At 52.9% G+C, this 21302-nt stretch overlaps 1 protein-coding gene across 2 annotated transcripts in view; it reads left to right on the top strand.

Moving 5' to 3' along the window:
- The window catches only part of ZC3H18 (zinc finger CCCH-type containing 18), a 53360-nt gene extending 32102 nt beyond the window's left edge, over positions 1 to 21258 (top strand). Inside the window, exons 9-18 of one of the 2 annotated variants that reach the window (XM_084270243.1) lie at positions 4195 to 4395; positions 5015 to 5140; positions 6368 to 6469; positions 8708 to 8851; positions 10553 to 10705; positions 12844 to 12998; positions 13779 to 13975; positions 15172 to 15268; positions 18077 to 18173; positions 20270 to 21258. In XM_084270243.1, the coding sequence (XP_084126369.1) occupies positions 4195 to 4395; positions 5015 to 5140; positions 6368 to 6469; positions 8708 to 8851; positions 10553 to 10705; positions 12844 to 12998; positions 13779 to 13975; positions 15172 to 15268; positions 18077 to 18173; positions 20270 to 20468 (1471 nt within the window). In that variant the 3' untranslated portion in view covers positions 20469 to 21258. Of the gene's footprint in view, positions 1 to 4194; positions 4396 to 5014; positions 5141 to 6367; positions 6470 to 8707; positions 8852 to 10552; positions 10706 to 12843; positions 13005 to 13778; positions 13976 to 15171; positions 15269 to 18076; positions 18174 to 20269 lie in introns of both variants that reach the window. The other variant, XM_084270242.1, reaches the window with a different exon arrangement.
- Positions 21259 to 21302: the final 44 nt, after the last annotated feature.

The raw sequence follows: 21302 nt of genomic DNA, 5'->3' as shown, positions 1-21302 counted from the left end.
CCTGGGAGACAGCATAGCTCTGGGCAGCCTGATCTGGGCTGGGAGCTGCCTCTTCTCAGCAGCCTTTCCTCAGTGAGCCCTACAGCTCCTCCACGCTCATCCCAGCAGCCACACAGTATCGGGATGTGGGAGTAGATCCGATTGGAACTCTGACTGTGGGCTGCTGGCTTCTAATGATCTACTCTGTGAACCTCATACAGGCAGCGAGCAATCTCCTCCCCTGTGAGGAAAGGCTGAGTGAGCAGGGGCTGTTCAGCCTGCAGAGAACAAGCCTGAGAGGGGATCTGATCAATGGGTATCAATAGCTGAAGGGTGGGACACAGGGGGACATGGGCAGCCTCTTCTCAGTGTCTGTGGGGACAGGACAAGGGGCGATGGGCTCAAGTTGGAGCACAGGGAGTTCCCCCCCAATGTGGGGAAGAACCTCTTCCCAGTGAGTGTGAGGGAGCCCTGGGACCCTCACCCAGGGACCCTGCTTGGGCAGGGGGTTGGACCCCATGGGCTCTGGAGGTCCCTTCCAACCCTTATGATTCTATGATGCTCATCCAAGGCAGCCAGTGAGGATCTTGGTGGTCTCTTACTTTCAATAATGACTCCTGAATTCCCCTGGAAGACATGAGCCACATGGCATCAGATACCAATCCCATCAGATGAAGTTGAACTAGTTTATTTGGTGATGCTGCATGTTGGGCACACAGGTAACTCTTGAGGAGAGGCTTTGAAAATGCCCTGACACGAGCATCCTCTGCCTTTCCTGGCTACACAACGGCACCATGGTTACTGCTGAGTCAAAAAGCCAAGAAGCCTATCCAGAAATGAGGCTTTCTGTTGTGGTTTTCCTGGGGAAAAAACCCTTTTCTCCAGAAAGTGACTTCATCCAGGGAGAATTGCATCAAACCAGGTAACCAGTTATGGGATTTGCTTTCGTAGGCGTCTCTGCTCTGAGGTTGTGGAGTTCAGGGTAAGTTGTTCCTGTGTGGGGTTGGAGCTGAGGTCCTGCTCCTGGGATGTGCTGCTGTTGGATGTCAATGTGGGCAAGTGTTTGGGGTTTTTTTTTTGAGAGAGACAGAATTCTCTAGGGAACTTTTGTCTCTGAGGACTTGGGGGAGTTGAGCCAGGCGATGGGTAAGGTGGTTCATTAGTTGTTGACTTCCACGTTTGTCACCTTGGATGCTCCAGTGAGAAGCTGCTCAATGGGTTTTATAGAATCAATAGAATCACAAGATGGTTTGGGCTGGAAGGGACCTCAAAGATCAAGTCCCACCCCCTGCCATGGGCAGGGACACCTCTCACCAGCCCAGGTTGCTTAAGGCCCCATCCAACCCGGCCTTGAACACCTTCAGGGAGGGGGCAGCCACCAGTTCCCTGGGCACCCTGTGCCAGGACCTCACCACCCTTGTAGTGAAGAATTTCTTCCTGATATCCAATCTAAATCCCTTTCCAATTTAAACCCATTCTCCCTCACTACCAGCTGGGTTGACCTATCACTGCTACCCAGGTCTTGAGATGGACCAGCAGTGTATCTCCCCTGCACCTCCCAAAACACCCCTGCTGTGGTCCCTCAGGAAGGAACATCAGATCAGGACGTGGTCTGGCATTATCAGGACCATCCTCATGTTATGTTCTCCTGCTGCTTGATGGGAGGTGTGTAAGCTGTTCCCAACCTTCTTTTCCTTCCTGCTTTGCACTTAGCTACTTTGAAGGTACTCCAGAGGTCAAGATGTCTTTGAAATGAGTTTGTATTGTCTGCTGGAACAAGAGCTTGACCCCAGCTAGGGTTATTTCATGTTATCAGTGTAAATAATAGGTCCAGTCTATCTCAACCCCATATTCAAAGTCCTGGTCTTCCTCTCTTATTAAATACTGGGAGATGATTGTGGGTGTAATATGGAAACCAGACCAACGGGCCGTGTTAAATGCAGAGTCAGCAGCACAGGGAAGGGTGATGGTGCGAAATGAAGATGCTGGTGAATAATGCTGAGCCATAAACCCTGCTCAGGACTCGTACCAGGCAGTCAGCAAGCCTGTGTGCTAGTACCTAGGTGTCCTCTTCTAAAGCTGGGGTGGGAGTTGTGGTGAACCTGAACCAAGAGCTTCTCCTCCTGTCAGATTCTCTATATGCCAAGGGAGATGTGGGGCACATTGTAAAACTGCTGTAGTTAGCTAAAGTGTAGGGTCAGAGTGGGGGCTGCGCTGGGTTTTAAAGTCCCTGTGTGGAAGTTGTGGGGGTGAGACTTGTTAGGGACTGGGGAAGCCTTCGAAGGGCACAGGAGGCTGCTAACGAAGAGCTTTAGTCACAGAATCTTAAGGGTGGGAAGGGACCCCCAGAGCCCATGGGGTCCAACCCCCTGCCCAAGCAGGGTCCCTGGGACAGGTCACACAGGTCGGTGTCCAGACAGGGCTGGAATCTCTCCAGAGAAGGAGACTCCACACCCCCTGGGCAGCCTGTCCCAGGGCTCCCTCACCCTCACTGGGAAGAAGTTCTTCCCCACATTGGTGGGGAACTCCCTGTGCTCCAACTTGAGCCCATTGCCCCTTGTCCTGTCCCCACAGACACTGAGAAGAGGCTGCCCATGGCCCCCTGTGTCCCACCCTTCAGCTATTGATACCCATTGATCAGATCCCCTCTCAGGCTTCTTCTCTCCAGGCTGAACAGCCCCAGCTCACTCAGCCTTTCCTCACAGGGGAGATGCTCCAGGCTTTTAACAATCTCTGTCCCTCCTCTGGACTCTCTCCAGGAGATCCCTGGCTTTTTGACACCAGGGAGCCCAGAACTGGACACAACACTCCAGGTGGGGCCTGACCAAGGCAGAGCAGAGGGGGAGGATCACTCTGATGATCCTGTTGTTGGTGGATAAAGCATCATGGCAAGAGACACAGTGTGTAGAATTATTAGAAAACTTAGGGGTTGCCTTTTTTTATCCCAGAGGAAGTTGTGTGGGGAGTGGTTGCTTTGGTCCTGTGAGTAATGGGGTGGTACTGGCTGAACCCAGGGAAGAAGGGTGCCTTCCCACCCCAAATCCTCCAAGTGAGAGGACTCCTTTTAAGAAAAGGATTAAGTGCATCATTGTACCAGCAATTTGGAGCGGGACAGACTCCATAAACCTTTAAGCAAGAGTAAACTTTGCCTACAACCCAAGGGAGAAGGTTACAAGCAGGTCATTGAGCAGAGCAGGTCATTGAGCAGTCGTGTGTGGGTTAGAATAAAGGTGAGGAAAAATCCCTGGTTAAATCACCACAGATAAGAGAGGTAGTAAAACCTTGGCCTGGAGAGAACTCTGTCTGCAGCACTTAAGGAGCTATCTGGTGTGGATGCTGAGAAGGTAGCACTGAATTCCTTGCAGAGGTTTATGGAGAAGGGAAGCTTGGAGAACCAAAGGAAAAAGGGGAGATGCAAGTAGAGCATAGGAGGTGGAGGATGCTTAGCTGGAGTCATCTCATCTACATGGCTGTCCACCACAGGAGGATGCCCAGCTGGACTCATCTACGTGGCTGTAGGAGAACATGTGTTCCATGGGGTTTATAAGCACCTAGAGAGTAATAAACCAGCTGTTAGGAACTGCTTTATGCTCAACTGATGGGGTCACCATCCCCTTTGTAAGGGTGAAAATGGATCAGTGCATCTCAGCCATGGTATGGCTGGTGACACAGTCCCACATGATGTTCTCCTAAGTCCATCTGAATTGCTTCTCTTGGTGCCTGCTGGCTGTTTCCAGCAGTTTGCTGTGTCAAGAAGCGTTTCAGATGCACACTCTGTCCTTAGGCTAGCTCTGCTTAGCACTGCTGTTGCAGTGGGGGGCTCTGCCTGCCAGGTTTGGGTTGCTCCAGCTCCTTGGTGTAGGAAGAAGGAGGGTTTTCCCCCTTCCCTTTTGCATGTGCTTGTTTTCTGACCCTCAGAGGCCAAAAGCCAAGGCTGAAATCAATCAACAGGTCACAGCTTGGTCAGGTTGACAAAGTAGTTCACAAAACCTGCAGGTACAGCTGCTGTGAAGGGCTCCTAGCCACTGAGTTATGAAACAAAAGTTGTCCTTAACACTTCATCACCCCAAAATGATGCTGAGCATCCTGCAGTGGAGGCTAAGAGCTGGGATGAAGGATGAATTTCCAAGATCTTTCCCCCTCCCTGTGCTTTTATTAGCCTCACTACCCAGGAAAAAAAAACCCTAAACCCACCTAATTCTGTCTCTTTTCCAGCCGTCAGCCTGAGCCACCAAAGAAGGAGAAGGAGGCCACCACAATCACCACCACTCAATCCAAGAGAGCAGATGAGTGGAAGGATCCCTGGCGCCGATCCAAGTCCCCCAAAAAGAAACTGGGTGTCTCAGTCTCTCCCAGCCGTGCGCGGAGGCGCCGAAAAACCTCTGCTTCTTCAGCATCTGCTTCTGGCTCTTCAAGGTGAGCACGTTGGGAGCTGAGAGAAGCAAAAGCCATGCTTTTCAGAAGGAAAGAAAAGCCCTGCATCTGGGAGAGTTGAGGTATAAGCTGTATCCTTTTCCTTAAATCCTTGATCTTGAAGCTCGTGAAAGGAGGGGGGGGAAGTATTGGAGAGGAATGAGGAACATGCTGAATTGAAGATACGGATCTAAAAACCAAAGGCCTCCTGAAGGAGATGGCTTTTCTTGCTGGGATCACTGCACATGAGGTTTCTCTGTGTTCTCCTGCCTGTGTGACCTACCCAGCATATCTCGGGGGATTGGTGGGTGAAAAGGGGTGAGATAGTGTGGAAGGAGCTCTCAGAATTGTCTGCTAAAGGAGACCTGTTCAAGGGTGCTGGGGGGTAGCAGTAGGATCCTCTCCAAAAGAAAAGGGAGGGGATGGGGACTGAGGAGAGGATATAGTCCTGACCTACCACTAAAGAGAAGGCAGGTAGTTTTTGAAGCAGTGTTTGAGAACTTGGGAACTGAGCATACTGGAAATGAAACCTGGATCTCCAAGGACTTCTTGAAAGGGGCTGAATTTTAATATTTAATATTATTAAATAAATATTTAATATAGTTTAATCTTTTCCTTTCAGGTCCTCTTCTCGTTCATCCACCTATTCTGGGTCAGGTTCCTCACGATCTCGTTCCAGATCATCATCTTACAGCTCTTACTCTAGTCGCTCTTCAAGACACAGCTCTTTCTCAGGCAGCAGGTCCAGGTAATGGCTCCTTGGGTTTGAACATCACAGTGTGGTGTTTCCCAGACACTTCTACTGCTACTTAAAAGCAAACAGTCAACTCTTGGAAATAAACCATTCCACTTCTGGAGCGAGGGAAACACGACAGACTGCAAGGCAGCCCGCTGGGTTGGTGGTTGAAAGGAGCAGATACATCAGCTGTATGTCAAAGTTGCAGTTTGGGGTTGCATGCTGATTAAACAGAGGCATGGTTAATTACTCTGCTGCTTCCTGGCCCCTGCAGACAGTTTCCCAAGGTCTGGAATATGCATAGTAGGAGAACTGGCTCCCTAGACAGGCACCTCTTAAAAGACACCCAGTGTGGATCATGCTGTCGATGGGAAAAGCTTAGTGTTTTTTTGGAGAGGGGATTTCTCCTAGGAAAGACCCTCCACAAACACATGTTTCTGGGGGAACAGGCTGACCTTCCCCTATCCCTGCTGCTCCAGGCTCTGTTCCTTGCAGGACAATGCCAAGTGTAGGTGACGCCCTTGGATTAGCACACCTCTCTGAAGGTGGGATGGGGAGGAACACCCAAGCACCTAACTTTTCCTCAGAAAGCCAGTCCCTGCTCTGAAGTACCAGGCTGCAAGGAGGGTGTTTGACCCTTGAGTCACTTGAACACCAGCCTCTGGTGGGCTGTGTCACCTCTTGGGCAGTCCCAGTTTTAGGAAACAGCTCTTCCCCTTTGATCTGTTGGCTTTCATTTACTCTGCTTAACTTTTCTCCTTGTGCTCCAGAACTCAGATACCTCATTAGATGTCCTTTTTTGTGTCTGTCTCTCCCCAAGAGGTGGTGTGGGGTGTTTTTTGCTGCTGTTTATGGGGCTGTGGGCTGTACTGGGGGTTGCAGGAATATAAAGCAGAGTGAAACAAGTCAGTTCACCAGTCAGAGTTCTCTCTCCTGTAGACTTAATCTCCCTAAGGAGAGAACACAGGGGGTGTTGAGAAGGCCTCATGTGTTGGTGTGGAGTACCTGAGAATGCCTCTCTTGCAGCCAACAAGTGGGTGTTGTCCTTTAGTTTTCTACTTTTATCACTGATCTGGGGACAGAAGTTGGTTTTGTTGGGCACAGCCTGGATAAGCTCAGCCCTATGGGGACTAACCCCTGGAATACAGTCACTAGCTAAAGGAGGGAGCAGGGATAAATGCATGAAAACCCTTCTGCAGTCCCAGCCATGGAGCTGAACCATGTCTCCTTCCTTTCTAGATCACGATCCTTCTCATCTTCACCCTCTCCTTCTCCAACACCGTCTCCACACAAGCCGCTTGCGAAGGCTAAAGGGGAGTTATTACCACCTGCTGGCAAAGGGTAAGGGTTCCTCTCTGTTTCCTCAACACTTTGCAGAAGAGGCTCTGAACAGCCTCTGAATTCCAGAGTCAGACCCTTCTGACCTGGTTGACAGCTTAAGAAAGAACCAGAAGGTGCAAAAAAAGGAGCCACCTAGAAGAATGCTTAGCTTTCCATGTTTAAATTATGATGCTTCTGCTTATGAAATCCAAATTTAAAATGTACAGGTATCCCTAAGGATCGTAGAGAATCATAGAATCCCAGCCTGGTCTGGGCTGGAAGGGACCCCAAAGGTCACAGAGCTCCAACCCCCTGCCACAGGCAGGGACACCGACCTCCAGGCCTGGAGATACACAAGGTTGCCCAGGGCCCCAGCCAACCTGGCCTTGAACACCCCCAGACACGGGGCACCCACCCCCTCTCTGGGCAGCCTGTTCCAACCCCTCATGATTTAGGTTAGGGAAAAGGCCCGTTTCCTTAGGAAAAGGCCCTTGAGATGGAGTCCAACCGTTAACCGAAGGCTGCCGGGCCTGTCACTAGGCCGTGACCCGAAGCGCCACGTCAGGGCCCCCGTTATGTGTACGTGAGTGTTCAAACACGCCTGATTTACTGGGTAAACATGCTGTGTTTGCAGATAGGTGGATACAGGAGCTATAAGAAGACGTAATTCATTCCTCTGCTGTAGCTTAAGAAAGAAACAACTCGGCCTCCTCCACCTTTACTACTGGAGGGGAGTTAAAACAGCTGGGAAACGAGAGAAATGAAAATCATTTGATATGAATTAAAATAGCTGTGAAACTGTTGGCTTGGCAGATCCTGCCAGTGCTCCTGCTCCTCTAAACGTTGACAAACTCCTGTGATACATAGTAAATTATGGCTGGAAGGTGATGCAACACCACAGTGATGTCACCTCTCTTAAGGTGACCTGTAAATAAACGACACTGTGGGAATCCCCCGGAATTCTCCAGAATACAGGACCATCCCCTTTGCCACACTTCTCCCTTACTGACCTGGTTTTTTTTTTTCTCCTTCCCCCTTCTGGACTCAGAGGGTTGAACCCTTTAAGGACACGCTTTGTGCCTGCAGCAGGGTGTATTGACACCCTTCCAGCACTGGTTTGGTAACATGTGCCACCAGCACAGGGATTGTTTTAGCTGCCTAATGTTGGGTGCTCTTAATCCCCTGTTCCTCAGGGGATGATGGAGATAGTCTTCAGCACAGGAGGAGGAATTAACAGTCTCTTTTTTTCTACACTCAGCCAGTCAGCTCCAGTTAATTAATAGTAGGTGTGACATCACTCCTGGGGACATTGAGCACTAACAGGCTGTCCTGGTGGGTGACAGGGTGGCCATGACCCAGCAGTATGCCCCAGGGGCCAGTGGGATCCTGGGGGACATTAAAGGAGCGTGGCCAGCAGCTTCAAAGGAGGGGATCCTCCCCCTCTACTCTGCCCTGGTCAGGCCCCACCTGGAGTCTTGTGTCCAGTTCTGGACTCCCTGGGATCAAAAAGCCAGGGATCTCCTGCAGAGAGTCCAGAGGAGGGACAGAGATGGTTAAAGGCCTGGAGCATCTCCCCTGTGAGGAAAGACTGAGTGAGCTGGGACTGTTCAGCCTGGAGAGAAGAAACCTGAGAGGGGATCTAATCAATGGGTATCAATAGCTGAAGGGTGGGACACAGGGGGCCATGGGCAGCCTCTTCTCAGTGTCTGTGGGGACAGGACAAGGGGCGATGGGCTCAAATTGGAGCACAGGGAGTTCTCCCCCAATGTGGGGAAGAACTTCTTCCCGGTGAGGGAGCCCTGGGACAGGCTGCCCAAGGGATGTGGAGTCTCCTCTAGAGAGATTCCAGCCCCGTCTGGACACCGACCTGTGTGCCCCCCTTGGCAGGGGGTTGGACCCCATGGGCTCTGGGAGTCCCATCCCACCCTTAAGATTCTGTGAGTCTGTGCGTTTCACTTCATCATTTAATTTACAAGTTGTCTCCAGAAATTGGCTGGTGTGTAGTAACTCACCCCTGAAAGGCTGCCTCAGTTTACAGCATGGGAGATGGGTTCCTTTAAGGGCACCTGTGTCTGTGGTGGTTGGCAGTATTCTCATGGAATAGCCAAGTATCTGCAGCCACAGTGGTTACATCCATACCGTGTTTAGTTAACAGGGAACACAGTTGGCTTCATCACTTTGGAAAACATCTGTGTTCTGTCTCTAATTTTAATTACTCTCTTTTTTGTGTGTGTTTTGGGTTGTTTTTTTTTTTTGTAGTGAAAAATCTGTGAAGAAACTCACTGCCCTTCCAGTCCCTCAGCCGCTCACTAAAGTTACAGCTGCTGCACCCGAGCCAGCCAAACCAGGGGATAATCGTGAGGCCAGAAGGAAGGAACGTCAGACAAGGACTCCACCCAGGAGGTAAAGCTGTGGGGTGGAGTGAGCCTTGATCTCCTGGAAGATAGAGGAAATCCTGGGGTTCTCTTAGGACTACCAACTACACGGACTTTCCAGTGTTAAATGTGGTTTACTGGGAGGAGATGGGAAGAGAGGGGAGGAGTTGAGGGTGGATGATGCGGCCAAGTCACTGGTGAGTGGCTCCTGCCTCCAAAGGTTCTTTGAGGGGATGAATTAGGTGGGATGACATTAAATTTATTGAAAGGCAAGACCTATGGTGCCAGAAAAAGGGGTTTTAGAGAGGTGCTGGCTACAGGGGCCGTGCAGCATGGCAGTGAAGGTGTGTTCAGTCCAGAGAGCAGCTCTGACGTGTTGGAGGGTCGAGCTGTGTGGCAACATGTTTGGGCTGTCCTTACTCCCAACATATTCCAGTACACAGAGAGCATTTCCCTGTGGTCCTGGGAGCATGCAGCAGTGCTGCTGGGGCAGAGGAGGAAAAGCCCTGCTACTTCCACTGTTCCCAGTGTGTGACTTGCTGGCTCCCCTGCTCTGCTTTCCCCTCTTGGCTTCGTGTGGGACTAGTGGGAATGTTTTGGGTGACTCGTTCCATCTGTCCTCTAGCTGTCTGCCTTTTTCTCCTCCCTTTGCCTTTGAAATGAGAGAGGCTTCTGATGGTTTGCTGGAGCAGTTCTCTGTAATTAAATATGTTTATCAGGCTTAATCTCTTCTGTTGTATTTTAAAACGTTATGGGATAAACACAAGCAGCATTTGCCTGTTCTTGGAAGGACACAAAGTGAGCTAAGCACGGCTGAAATTCATCACATGTCCTCCTTACTGCTATTCCAGAACTCCCCTGTGCCTAGCCTGAGGAAGCAGTAGCTTGATGTGTAAGAAATGTGTTTAATATAAGTGCCTGTGTGATGAGGGCTGGGACTGTTTGATCCCTGCAGCAAGGCATATGTGGTTTTCTTGGCTCACTGGCTGATGCTTTTGTTTTCAAGCTGTAAGTCTGTTTTCCATCCGAGTTTCCAGAAGCTTCCCAAGTCAGTTCTTAATTTTGCATGGGATTACAGGAGCTAAAGAGAAGGCCTGGGCTGAGCAGCTCCATCTCCAGAGGTGAAACCTGATCACAACAGTTTCTTTTCCCTAGAAACTCCCTCACTTCCAGTTTCGCTTTCACTCGCTTTAATTAACGGTAATCTCGGATGTCGTTAGTCACCTTGATTAGTCTTTATTCCAGCCTTGGGTTGTTTTCCCCACACTTGTACCCTTGCAAACCCCACTGTCCTGTGCTCTCCCTGCTGTGTGGATGACAAAACAGCTCTGGTTATGTTCACACTGGCGTGTCAGTCATGAAACAGATGCCTATGGTTACGTGTGCAGCCCGAGACACGAGGTAGCATCGCCCCGTTAGCCATCTTCCCTTGTAGGAAGCACTTACTCCTGGTATCAGCACAGGATTAAGGTGCTTTTTGGCTCATTCTTTGCCTGCCTCTCATTAGCATTTCCTCAGTCTTGCCTAAAACATCTACTGTTCAGAAAGCAGATGCTTCCTCAGGACCGGGAAGGCGAGGTTGAGGACAACATCTGAAACAATTAGGCTGCCAAAGCACCAGCACCCACCTTGCGTCGTGCCCTCCCTGCCCCTCCAGAGTTTCTCTCTGACCCAGTGCTGCGGCGGAGCGCGGCGAGGTGAGGTGAGGATGTCCTTTGCTGTCTTGCAGGCGGACTATCAGCGGCAGCATCAGCGGCAGCGCCAGCAGCTACAGTGGTTCCAGTTCTCGATCTAGGTCCTTGTCTCGGTCTCTCTCCAGATCTCATTCCAGATCATCGTCTGCCTCAGTCTCCCACTCCCCGTCTGGGTCCAGGAAATCCAGGTACAGCTTCAACTCTTCCATAACCTTTGCTGAAGTAGGAGGAGATTGTAACTCTTCTTAACCCTTGTGATTTCTTGCAGCCAAAGCTCTCTCTAGCTTCGAGTTTCAGAAGCTGTAGGTAACTAGGACGTGAAACGAGATGGTTTCTTCGGTGTCCCGAGGCCCAAGCCCTGAACCATGATGGTAGCACCACGTTGGTAGCGTCCTTCTGGCTTATTCCAGGAGATAATCTGTCATGGGTGCCCAACTGCCCCTTCTTCACCTAAATTATGACCAAAACATCTTATGGCCAGGGTGATCTCACTTCCTAATTTGTTTACAAGGTGGCAGTCCTGGGCTATGCAGCTTTGCTCTTCTAAACCTCTACTACCTCTGATTACTAAATGTCCTTAGGAAAGATGCTTGGCCTGCCAGGAGAGGGAGGTCAGAAAACACCTAAAAGGCCTGGCTGATTATTTTTTCACCCCACTGGTGAAGTTTCATGGCCGTTCCCTCCATGCTCAGCAGTTCCTTCCATGCTCAGCAGTCCCCTCCATGTTCACCCCCACGTGAATACTTAAGTGCCTGTTAGTCTATGGGGTTTGTAAAGACCTAACTCCCTGTGGTAGAGTCATGAACCAAACCTCTTTCAACTCCTTCGCTCTGCTTTTTGCATCCCTTCGCGCACAGGAATCCCTGAAACCTCCTGAGCAGCCTGGAGACACGATGCTTCCCTGTGATTGGGATTTAAAAGCAGACCAGTAATGTAAAACTAGTGGACTAAGAAGTAGGACTTGGCTCTGAGTGGTGGTAATTCCCATATCCCATCTCTGAAACCCTGAGGTTCAACATCTGTGTTATTTTACAGAAATACAACCTTGTTTACTGCCTGCTTGTGGCATTCATCAGATTGGGCAGGGGTGATGCAAGAGGTTCAGAGAGCACTCAGGCTCTGTGCTGGCTCCGTGCTGGCTCTGCTTTACAGGGCTGAGGAGGAGAAGATGGGGAGAACTTAATGTGGGTGTTGCTCTGTGGCACTGGGGCTGCACTTGCTGCTTTCACAGGCACATGGAGAAGGAGGAACCATAGGAAATAGAATCTCTGCCCAAACTGGATTTGCTGTCTCAGCCTTGTAGCCTGGAGTTTTCCTGGAGAATGAGTTTCTGGCTCATCCAGTGACCACTGCAGCGATCAATGAAACCTCTCCAGACTCATCTCTGTCGCGATACCAATGGGTCAGCGACTGTGCAGCTCGTTCTGGGGCTTGTCCGTGCTGCAGCTACCACAGCCCCTTCAGTCGTGCTCAAGCCAGCTTCCAGTGAGCCAGCCTGTGGCCCTTGCTGGCAGGGTGATCCCTGGAGTGCAGAAATCAGTGTGACCTGCAGAACCTGCCAGAGAGGCTCCCCAGATATTCACACAGTGAATATTCACAGTCCCATGTGGCGCTGGCTGCGGTGCCAGCCCGTTTGCATCCGCTGTGGCCTGTCCCTGAAGGGAAGTCCAGTTCATAGCCCTGTGGTTTTGTCCAGTACATTTCAAAGCAGAAAGTCTCCCTTGATGGCATACAATGATTATCTGACATCTTTAATGCTGTGTCTCAGTGGGAGATAGCCATCTTATAGGCACTATTAGACGATAGTCATCTCACAGCCGTCTTCCCTGTTGTTGTTGTCGGGCATGGCACTGTGTTCATCCTCAGAGCAGGCAGCTGGACTGCACTGTACCCTGCAGACCTGGGCAGGAGCTGTGGGACTCCAAGGCTTTTAAAGCCTCTGTGAATAAATTGTGTGCCAAGCAACAAAACCATTGCCAGGGAACCCTTGACCTGAGCTGTAACACTGACCCGTGCGTGATAGCGCACGCCCTTGCTTTCACTTTTTGTTTAGCTGCGGAAACGGTGACCTGTTTACATGTTGCCTTAATCCTGTTTATAAACAAACAGCGCTTTCTAGGCTTCCTTCTGACATGTTTGGAATCTTTCATCTCCTCCAAGCCCTAGGAGACCCAGCAGCCTTTGTCTCTTGCTGGCTATCACCTGCCTTAGCAGGTTTCTGACATCGCGGCCACGCAGTGGGGGGATTGAAACAAAGGTGTCTTGCCACATCACCTCCTGCTTCTTGTTGCCTTCGTGACTGTAACGAGCTGTTGGCTCTTTGCAGGTCCCTGAGCGTGAGCAGCGTTTCTTCTGTCTCTAGTGCCTCCTCTAGCAGCAGCTCTGTACGCAGCGCCGACTCCGAAGACATGTACGCGGACTTGGCCAGTCCCGTGTCCTCAGCCAGCTCCAGATCCCCCACCCCAGCGCAGCAGAAGAAAGGTAGAGGTACTTGGTTTGATGTTTTTTTTTCCTTCTCTTGAGGAGTCCTGGGAAAAGAAAAGTGGGAGGAGGGTGATATCTGTATGGTTTGATTGGGGATATTGTGAGCTCCAGGAGAACTGTTGAACGGAGGCAGGTGCTTGGGGCTGGGGGAGTGCAGAGGCTTCGCCTGAGGAGGGTGAGGCCATGGAGGAGGAAGGCTGTGGAGCAAACACACATTAGCATCCTTCACCCGCTTGTCCTTGACTGTGAAGAGGCCTTTTCCTCCTTTCCTGGGAGCTCTGCCTGATGTCCATCCCCTCTCTTACCTTGGTCTTTTCTCAACCACCTGCCAGGAACAGGCTGCCCAGGGAGGGGGGTTGAGTCACCATCCCTGATGTGTTTAAAGAAAGGGTAGATGAGGTGCTCGGGGATCTGGTTTAGCTTAGGATGGGAATGGTTGGACTTGATGATCTTAAAGGTCTTTTCCAACCTTGTGATTCTGTGAGATGATGCTAAATCCTTTAGTCAACTTTGGAGTGGTGTTTGCTCTTCCTCTGCTCTAGACCCGTGGCAGAGTTTGCAGACAGAGCCTTTTATCCTTTGTGCATCATGTTCAGTGTCCTCTCTGCAGAAATTCTGGTGAAGATTCCCAAATCTTTTCACCCCTGGGGCCACATAGTGTGCTGGGCTTCTTCAGTCCCCAGAGTGGCATCCTCCTGCCCTGCCCAGGGTGGGTGGGTGAGAGGGATCCATCACAATTGGGTTCTCTTGGGGTTGTTTTGTTTTTTTTTTCATCAGGAAAGTCAAAAAAAGAAGACAGTGCTAAAGAGGAGAAGCGGAAACGGGATGTGCCTGCTCAGCTCCTGAAATCAGCCAAGCCCAGCCAGGGGAGCAAATCCCAGCAGCTCCTCCAGACCCAGCAGCCCTCAGCCCCCCAGGCTCAGCAAGGGGGCTTCAGCGCTCACAAAGACATCAAACTGACCCTTTTGAACAAGGTGAGAGGTGGCCTGGCTCCAATTCCCAACTCATGGGAGATCCAGGGAGCGGATGGGATGGATAGTGGGGCTCAGGCTTGGTGGAGAAGAAGAAGGGGGGAGCTCCAGACTCCATGCTGTCGGGATGAGCTCAGCCGGGTAGGTCGGCAGCTGGGATCTCCAGCGGCAGACAGAACCAGTCTGGCAGCTCACACCCTGCGGTGGCTCGAGTTTGGGACTGTGTTGGCGGCTTCCCTGGGGCACATTCCTGCTTGCAGCTTCAAGGGCTCTTCACCAACTTTATCGAAGGCTCCTACAGCCAGGAGCAGGGAGGTGAAGGCGTGCGCTGAGCGCCGGTCCCACACGCGCTGGGACCTGGCCCCACTGCAAGCATCCTCCCCCCAGCGAGCTCTCCTCCCACTCCCCTCTCTGCAGCCAACTGCTGACGAGTCACTAACTGACTCAGGGAGGTAAAAGTGCCCATTGCCTCACTTCTCTTGGGGTGCCTGCCACCAGCCACGCTTTCTGCAAGCCTCTTTTCTTTCCCCTTTTGTGACTGAGCCTGATGCCCCAGCTCAGTGCCTTGGGCTGAGATCACAATCCCAGATCGTGTGGGAGAGAGTTTGGCCTCGTGGGCCTTTGTGCTGGAGCAGGGTGTTGGCCCCAGTCATGTGGGGAGGTTCCTGGTTTTGAAGCATTAATTATTTTATGTGTTTCTTTTTTTCCTCACAGTCCAAATTCCCCCTTGCAGTCTGAGGCTGCAGTTTTCTCTACTTCCCCATGACGTGTGGGGTGCCTTTATCGAGCCTCTGAAGCACGCTCTGTGGGGAGGAGTGTGCAATTAACACATAACTACTGCCTGCCTTGGTCAGATCCTGGAAGAAGGCAGGGCTCCCCATGCCTCCTTGACACGTGCTGTCTTTGGTGCCTGTGAAATAAAAACCCCCTCTCTTAAAATTCTCCTGCTTTTCCTATTTTTGGGTTGGTTTCCTAATTAGGGGTGAAACCCAACAGCCCCGGTGCTGGAGGATGCTGCTGTTTGCTCATGGTTGTAGGGACATAAACCAGTGGGGATGATGGTTGGCACTGGTATGCACAGAGAGTTTAATGGGAGATGTGTGAGCAGCTGGCACGGGGAAGCATCTCTGCCTGGTTTCCCTCCCTGGGGAAGGGGAAGTGGCTGCACAGCTCCTTTGTCTGCTCTGATTCCCTTGTAGGCTGCTGACAAAGGAAGCAGGAAGAGATACGAGCCAGCAGACAAGGACAGGCCGAGCTCTCCTCCAGCCAAACGGACAAACCTGTCTCCTGACAGAGGTGAGACATCACCCACACCAAGGTGTTCCTGCCCTGGCTGGGTTCCTGCTGTGCTGCTCAAGCTACAACCATCCCGTGAAGGTCTCTGCTGCCACAGAGCCTCGCTCTCCAGAGAGGTTAATTACATTAAAACAACCCCACAGCCCCCTCAGAGTGTGCTGTTGGCACCAGGTAACACAGGTGTATCACCCATCCTGCTGCAGGAACACAGTGGACGGGAGATGCTCTGGTTTGTGAAGGAAGTGAGGTGAGGTCAGGCCTCGTGTAGCTGTCCTGCTTGGGCTCTGCTTGAAGCCTGCTGGGTACACACACAAAAGACAGGGCATGTTGTTCTCCACTGTAGTACACATCTATCTCATGTCCTGGCCAGCAGGTCACAGGAGGGCATCCTCCCCCTCTACTCTGCCCTGCTCAGGCCCCACCTGGAGTGTTGTGTCCAGTTCTGGGCTCCCTGGTGTCAAAAAGCCAGGGATCTCCTGGAGAGAGTCCAGAGGAGGGACAGAGATGGTTAAAGGCCTGGAACATCTCCCCTGTGAGGAAAGGCTGAGTGAGCTGGGGCTGTTCAGCCTGGAGAGAAGAAGCCTGAGAGGGGATCTGATCAATGGGTATCAATAGCTGAAGGGTGGGACACAGGGGGCCATGGGCAGCCTCTTCTCAGTGTCTGTGGGGACAGGACAAGGGGTGATGGGCTCAAGTGAGGGTGAGGGAGCCCTGGGACAGGCTGCCCAGGGGATGTGGAGTCTCCTTCTCTGGAGAGATTCCATCCCCATCTGGACACCGACCTGTGTGACCTGTCCCAGGGACCCTGCTTTGGCAGGGGGTTGGACCCCATGGGCTCTGCAGGTCCCTTCCCACCCTTAAGATTCTATGATCTAGTGACATCACTGGCCATAGCTCTGGAATTCACAGCCTTTTCCCTCCCTGTACCCCAGGCTCTTCTCCACGTTGCCTTTCAGGGCATCCTGAGGGAAGTTAGATCACTGTCAGTGCTTAGAAAGGGCTCTGGGAGTGATGCAATCACCAGCTACGTCACCCATCCTGCAAAACCCAGGCCGTTTCCCCACTCCTGGGTGACACAATCAGCTCTGCCCCGTGTGTTTAGAAAGACACGGGCTTTCCAAGTGTGCCTGAGTCCTCCACAGCGTTATCAGCACCTCAGTGGGACCCAAATACCACTCTCCTGGAAAAACAGAGGGGAGGAGGGGGGGATGAATCGTCATCCAGAGGTGTTTGGGTTTGACGTACGCGCCGGTGTTGCCACGTGATGTTGTTTTCTCTGTTGTCTCAGCTGTAGGTGTATCTTGTTGACTCTGGGTGCCAGCCAGAAAACATTTCTGTGCTAATAACCTGGTTGCAGTTGATTCCTGCCAAGGCAGCCTGGAAAAAGGGACTGGGTGAGGTTGAAGTTCACTGGGATGTAGTTCACAATTCCTGCTTGAGCTGAGGACAAACGGGCAGGCTGCCCTGGCAAACTGCTGCCTGGGGTACACACATGGGTGTAGAGGTAGTGACATTATCAAGTGATTTAGGGCCATGAAGATGCTCAGAGGACTGGAGCAGCTCCCCTATGAAGAGAGGCTGAGGGAGCTGGGCTGGTTCAGCCTGGAGGAGAGAAGGCTGTGGGGGGACCTCATTGCAGCCTTCCAGTCCCTGAAGGGAGCAGAGAAACAGGAGGGGAATCAGCTTGTTAAAGGGCAGAGACTGGCAGGACAAGGGGGCTGGAGTGAAGCTGGAGGAGGGAAGGGTGAGATGAGATATTGGGGGGAAGCTCTTTGCAGAGAGAGTGGTGAGGGGCTGGAAGGGGCTTCCCAGAGAGGGGGTGGGTGCCCCATCCCTGGGGGTGTTCAAGGCCAGGTTGGCTGGGGCCCTGGGCAACCTTGTGTAGCTCCAGGCCCGGAGGTTGGTGTCCCTGCCTGTGGCAGGGGGTTGGAGCTCTGTGACCCTTGGGGTCCCTTCCAACCCAGACCAGGCTGGGATTCTATGATTTTAAGCAGTGGCAAATGGGCTGCCCACCCTGAAGGCAACTCAGCTTCACCTCCCAGTGCCCAATATACTGAACTGGGACGGAGCAAGAGGCACCCTGCAGCGTGCAGCTTTGTGCTCCACTGTCCCAGCACATAGCTGGTCGGTGCCTGTGCCCCAAATCTCACTCCCCTGTGTTGTAACCTCACAGCTGTGCTTGCCTCTCTGTGCTGGGATAGCTGTGGTTGGGAACCCACCAGCAAAGCTGGATAACAGTGTTCTGGGACCATGGTGAGTTTCCCACTGCCTCCAAGTCCCTGCCCAACAGCCATGGGAGTGCTGCTGATCATGGATCGGCCCTGAAAGCAGCAGAGCTGCACTCACCTGGCACTTGTCAGCAGATACACCCTGTTATCTGTCCAGCACAGAGCCAGCTCGGGTGCCACAGGGCCCATTGCACTCAGACTGGATGATCTACAGGGAGAAACAGAGTCCAGACTCAGTTTGGGAGGGCTGACCCAGCCCCACAGGTTTGGAAGCGGTCTGAGAGCAGGGGAGAGGAGCTGGAGCTTTGCTCCAGCAGTCAGAGGGTGAGAAGATGGCCCCTCTGGCTCTCTGCAGGGGATGTTTTGTACAGCTGACCGTGGGGCACAGCCTCAGGTGGCTTTTCTGCTCCCCCTGAAGTCGGGGTGCACGACAGTAGGTTCCTTTTCGGGCTGCTGCTGGACTTGGCCTTGTGTGGGAGTGCTGGGAGCAGCATGGAGAGAGCAGCCACACAGCAGGCAGGGCAGCAGCCTGGGCCTTGGTGACAAGAGAGAACCCCTCACCTCTTCTTCCCCCTAATAGGTTCTCGTGACAGGAAGGCAGCTGGGAGACTCTCCTCACCCAAACAAGAGCGACAGAGGGGCCAGAACCCAAAACCTTCTCCTGCACAGACAGACAGGTCAGTGCCTGCCTCTTCTCATGGGTCTCTGCCTGGGGCTCCCACTTCTGCAGCGGTTCTGTCCCTCCTCAGGGGCAGCTCTGAAGCTCCCTGGCCACAGTGTCCAGTTGCCATGAGGGCGCAGCAAGGGGAAGGACGTGAATCTCCCTGGGTAGGAGTCAGAGGTGCTCTGGGGTTCACAGGGAAGCACCAGCTAAGCCCTTCCAGCTCAGAAAGGAACCCGAGCCTGGGGGTTTCTTGAGGTCAGTCCCAGTAAGAGCAGCCAACTGTGTGTCCAGTTCTGGGCTCACTGGTATCAAACAGCCAGGGATCTCCTGGAGAGAGTCCAGAGGAGGGACAGAAATGGTGAAAGGCCTGGAGCATCTCCCCTGTGAGGAAAGGCTGAGTGAGCTGGGGCTGTTCAGCCTGCAGAGAAGAAGCCTGAGAGGGGATCTGATCAATGGGTATCAATAGCTGAAGGGTGGGACACAGGGGGCCATGGGCAGCCTCTTCTCAGTGTCTGTGGGGACAGGACAAGGGGCGATGGGCTCAAGTTGGAGCACAGGGAGTTCCCCACCAATGTGGGGAAGAACTTCTTCCTGGTGAGGGAGCCCTGGGACAGGCTGCCCAGGGGGTGTGGAGTCTCCTTCTCTGGAGAGATTCCATCCCCGTCTGGACACCGACCTGTGTGCCCTGTCCCAGGGACCCTGCTTGGGCAGGGGGTTGGACCTCATGGGCTCTGGGGGTCCCTTCCCACCCCTGTGATTGTGGGATTTAGGCACAAGCTCAGTGCAGCTCCTCAGCCTTTCATTACTGTAGAGCTAATGAGAGAGAAGGTTCCACCCCTTCCCCCCACTGCTGAGCTCCTGGAGCCTCATTCCCTTTCCACTCACTCTGCTGTTAAATCCACAGCCCCTGGGTGAGGCAGAGCAGTGCCCAGCCCTGGCTCTGTGCCTTTCCATCACCACTGGTGGCAGGTGACCAGCTCACGTCCCATTCCTTGTCCATCTGCACCCTTTGGGAACATCCCCGTGCAGAACTGGCTGTGTGACTGCAGGGGCTGCGTGTGGAGCACCTTCTGTGGCACACTAAAGCCTCCTCTGTCCTCACCCACAGCCCTGTCCTGTGCTGCCATGTTCCTTGGCAGCAGGCCTCATGCCACCCCCTCTCCCCAGCCTGGGGTATGAGGAGCCTCAATTTCTCTCTCTGTCAGGATCTTCCACACCCCAGCCCGTGCTGCCACTGCCCCTCTTTTTCTGCTGCCACCAGGGTGGTTATGGACTGTGGGGTCGTGTCCTTGGTGGGGTCACAACAGACTCCATCCTCCTCATCCTGCTGCCCAAGGGACCGTGGTGGATTCCCTTGGGAAGAGCCATGAGCTGCCTGCCCCCAGCCCCACTCCCAGCCCCGTCTGGCCCCACGCTGGTGCAGGGCAGTGAGTGTTCCCCAGTTTGCTTCACTCCTACAGCGAAGAGCCAGACCTGAGAGTGGGGATGGGTGTTTGGGGGTATCAGGGCTGCCCCCCACTTTACCCTATTTGCTCTTCCTTCATTGCTTGTGTCTCCACACACTCCCTTAGTGCATCCTCTAAGGTGATCAGAGGGCTGGAGCAGCTCCCCTATGGAGAGAGGCTGAGGGAGCTGGGCTGGGTCAGCCTGGAGAAGAGAAGGCTGTGGGGGGACCTCATTGCAGCCTTCCAGTCTTTGAAGGGAGCAGAGGAACAGGAGGGGAATTGGCTTGTTAAAGGGCAGAGACTGGCAGGATAAGGGGGATGGGGTGAAGCTGGAGGAGGGAAGGGTGAGATGAGATATTGGGGGGAAGTTCTTTGCAGAGAGAGTGGTGAGGAGCTGGAAGGGGCTTCCCAGAGAGTGGGTGGGTGCCCCATCCCTGGGGGTGTTCAAGGCCAGGTTGGATAGGGCCCTGGGCAACTTTGTGTAGCTCCAGGCCTGGAGGTTGGTGTCCCTGGCTGTGTCAGGGGGTTGGAGCTCTGTGACCCTTGGGGTCCCTCCCAACCCAAACCAGTCTGGGATTCTCTGATCCTATGCTCCCCACTCTACTTCAAACAAGCTTCTTAACAGCACCTCCCCCTGCTTCTCCTCCTCCTTTCTCCCTGCCAGGAAACGCCAGCTCTCTCCTCAATCCAAGAGCTCCAGCAAAGTCACGAGCATCCCTGGCAAAGCCTCCGAGCCGGGGCCGGCGGGTGCCAAGCCCGGCAAGTCCAGCACCCTGTCGCGGCGGGAGGAGCTGCTCAAGCAGCTCAAGGCTGTGGAAGACGCCATCGCTCGCAAACGGGCCAAGATCCCAGGGAAAGTATAGTGGGGGCTCCCCCCCACACCCCCCCCCTACCCCACTCCCACCCCCTTGGGAGCCCTTTAGTGACTGTTCTTGTTTTTATAAACAGCCTCTGCAGCCACCTCGGGGCTTTTGCAGTTCTGTCTCCTTTTGGCTGCTGGTTCTTTTTAGTAAAAAACAAACAAAAAAAACCAACAAAAGACAAACCAAACCCACCCATTTCACACACACACACACACACACACCCTTCCCACCCCCCCAACCAACATCCCCCCCTTTGCTCCAGCTTCTGAAGGGGGGAAGGGAGTGTGGGGTCACCTTTTCCTTCCTTCTTTCCTTCCTTCCTTCTCCCCCCTGCCGCTGGTTCAGTGTAAATTCCACACAGAGAACTCCTCCTCCTCTTCCTCTTTCTCTCTCTCTCTCTCTCTCTCTCCTCTCTGCTAGCCTCGAGTTGTATCCTCCTAGATAGCCCTGCTGTGTGTTGAGTGTCTTCAGCCATGCAGTTCTATATACTGTGTACCAAGAGAGCCCAAAACTGCTGTGAACTACTGGCAACATCCCCTTCACCCCCCCCTCAGCCCCCCCATTCCCCCAGGAACAAAAATATATATATATATATTCTTGCCTAAAGTCTGAGTGGGAGAATGACCTGTCCTTTATTTGAAGCACCAGCCTCCTCAGGTGGCTTTGGAGGAGCCCTGAAGGTCCTGTGGGGGTGTCTAACAAGGGGGGGTCCTTTTTTTTTGTTTCCCCCCCCCCCTTTTTTTTTTTTTTTGGAGGAAACTCCCTGAAATAAAGTATTTTGATAACCAGCTCCTCCTCTCTCGCCTCTCTCTGCACCCCCTCTCCTTCCCTCCC

The sequence above is a fragment of the Gallinula chloropus genome (assembly GCF_964237585.1).
Source record: "Gallinula chloropus genome assembly, chromosome: 13".
Classification (NCBI taxonomy): Eukaryota; Metazoa; Chordata; class Aves; order Gruiformes; family Rallidae; genus Gallinula; species Gallinula chloropus.
This window is presented reverse-complemented; position numbering and strand designations above follow the sequence as displayed.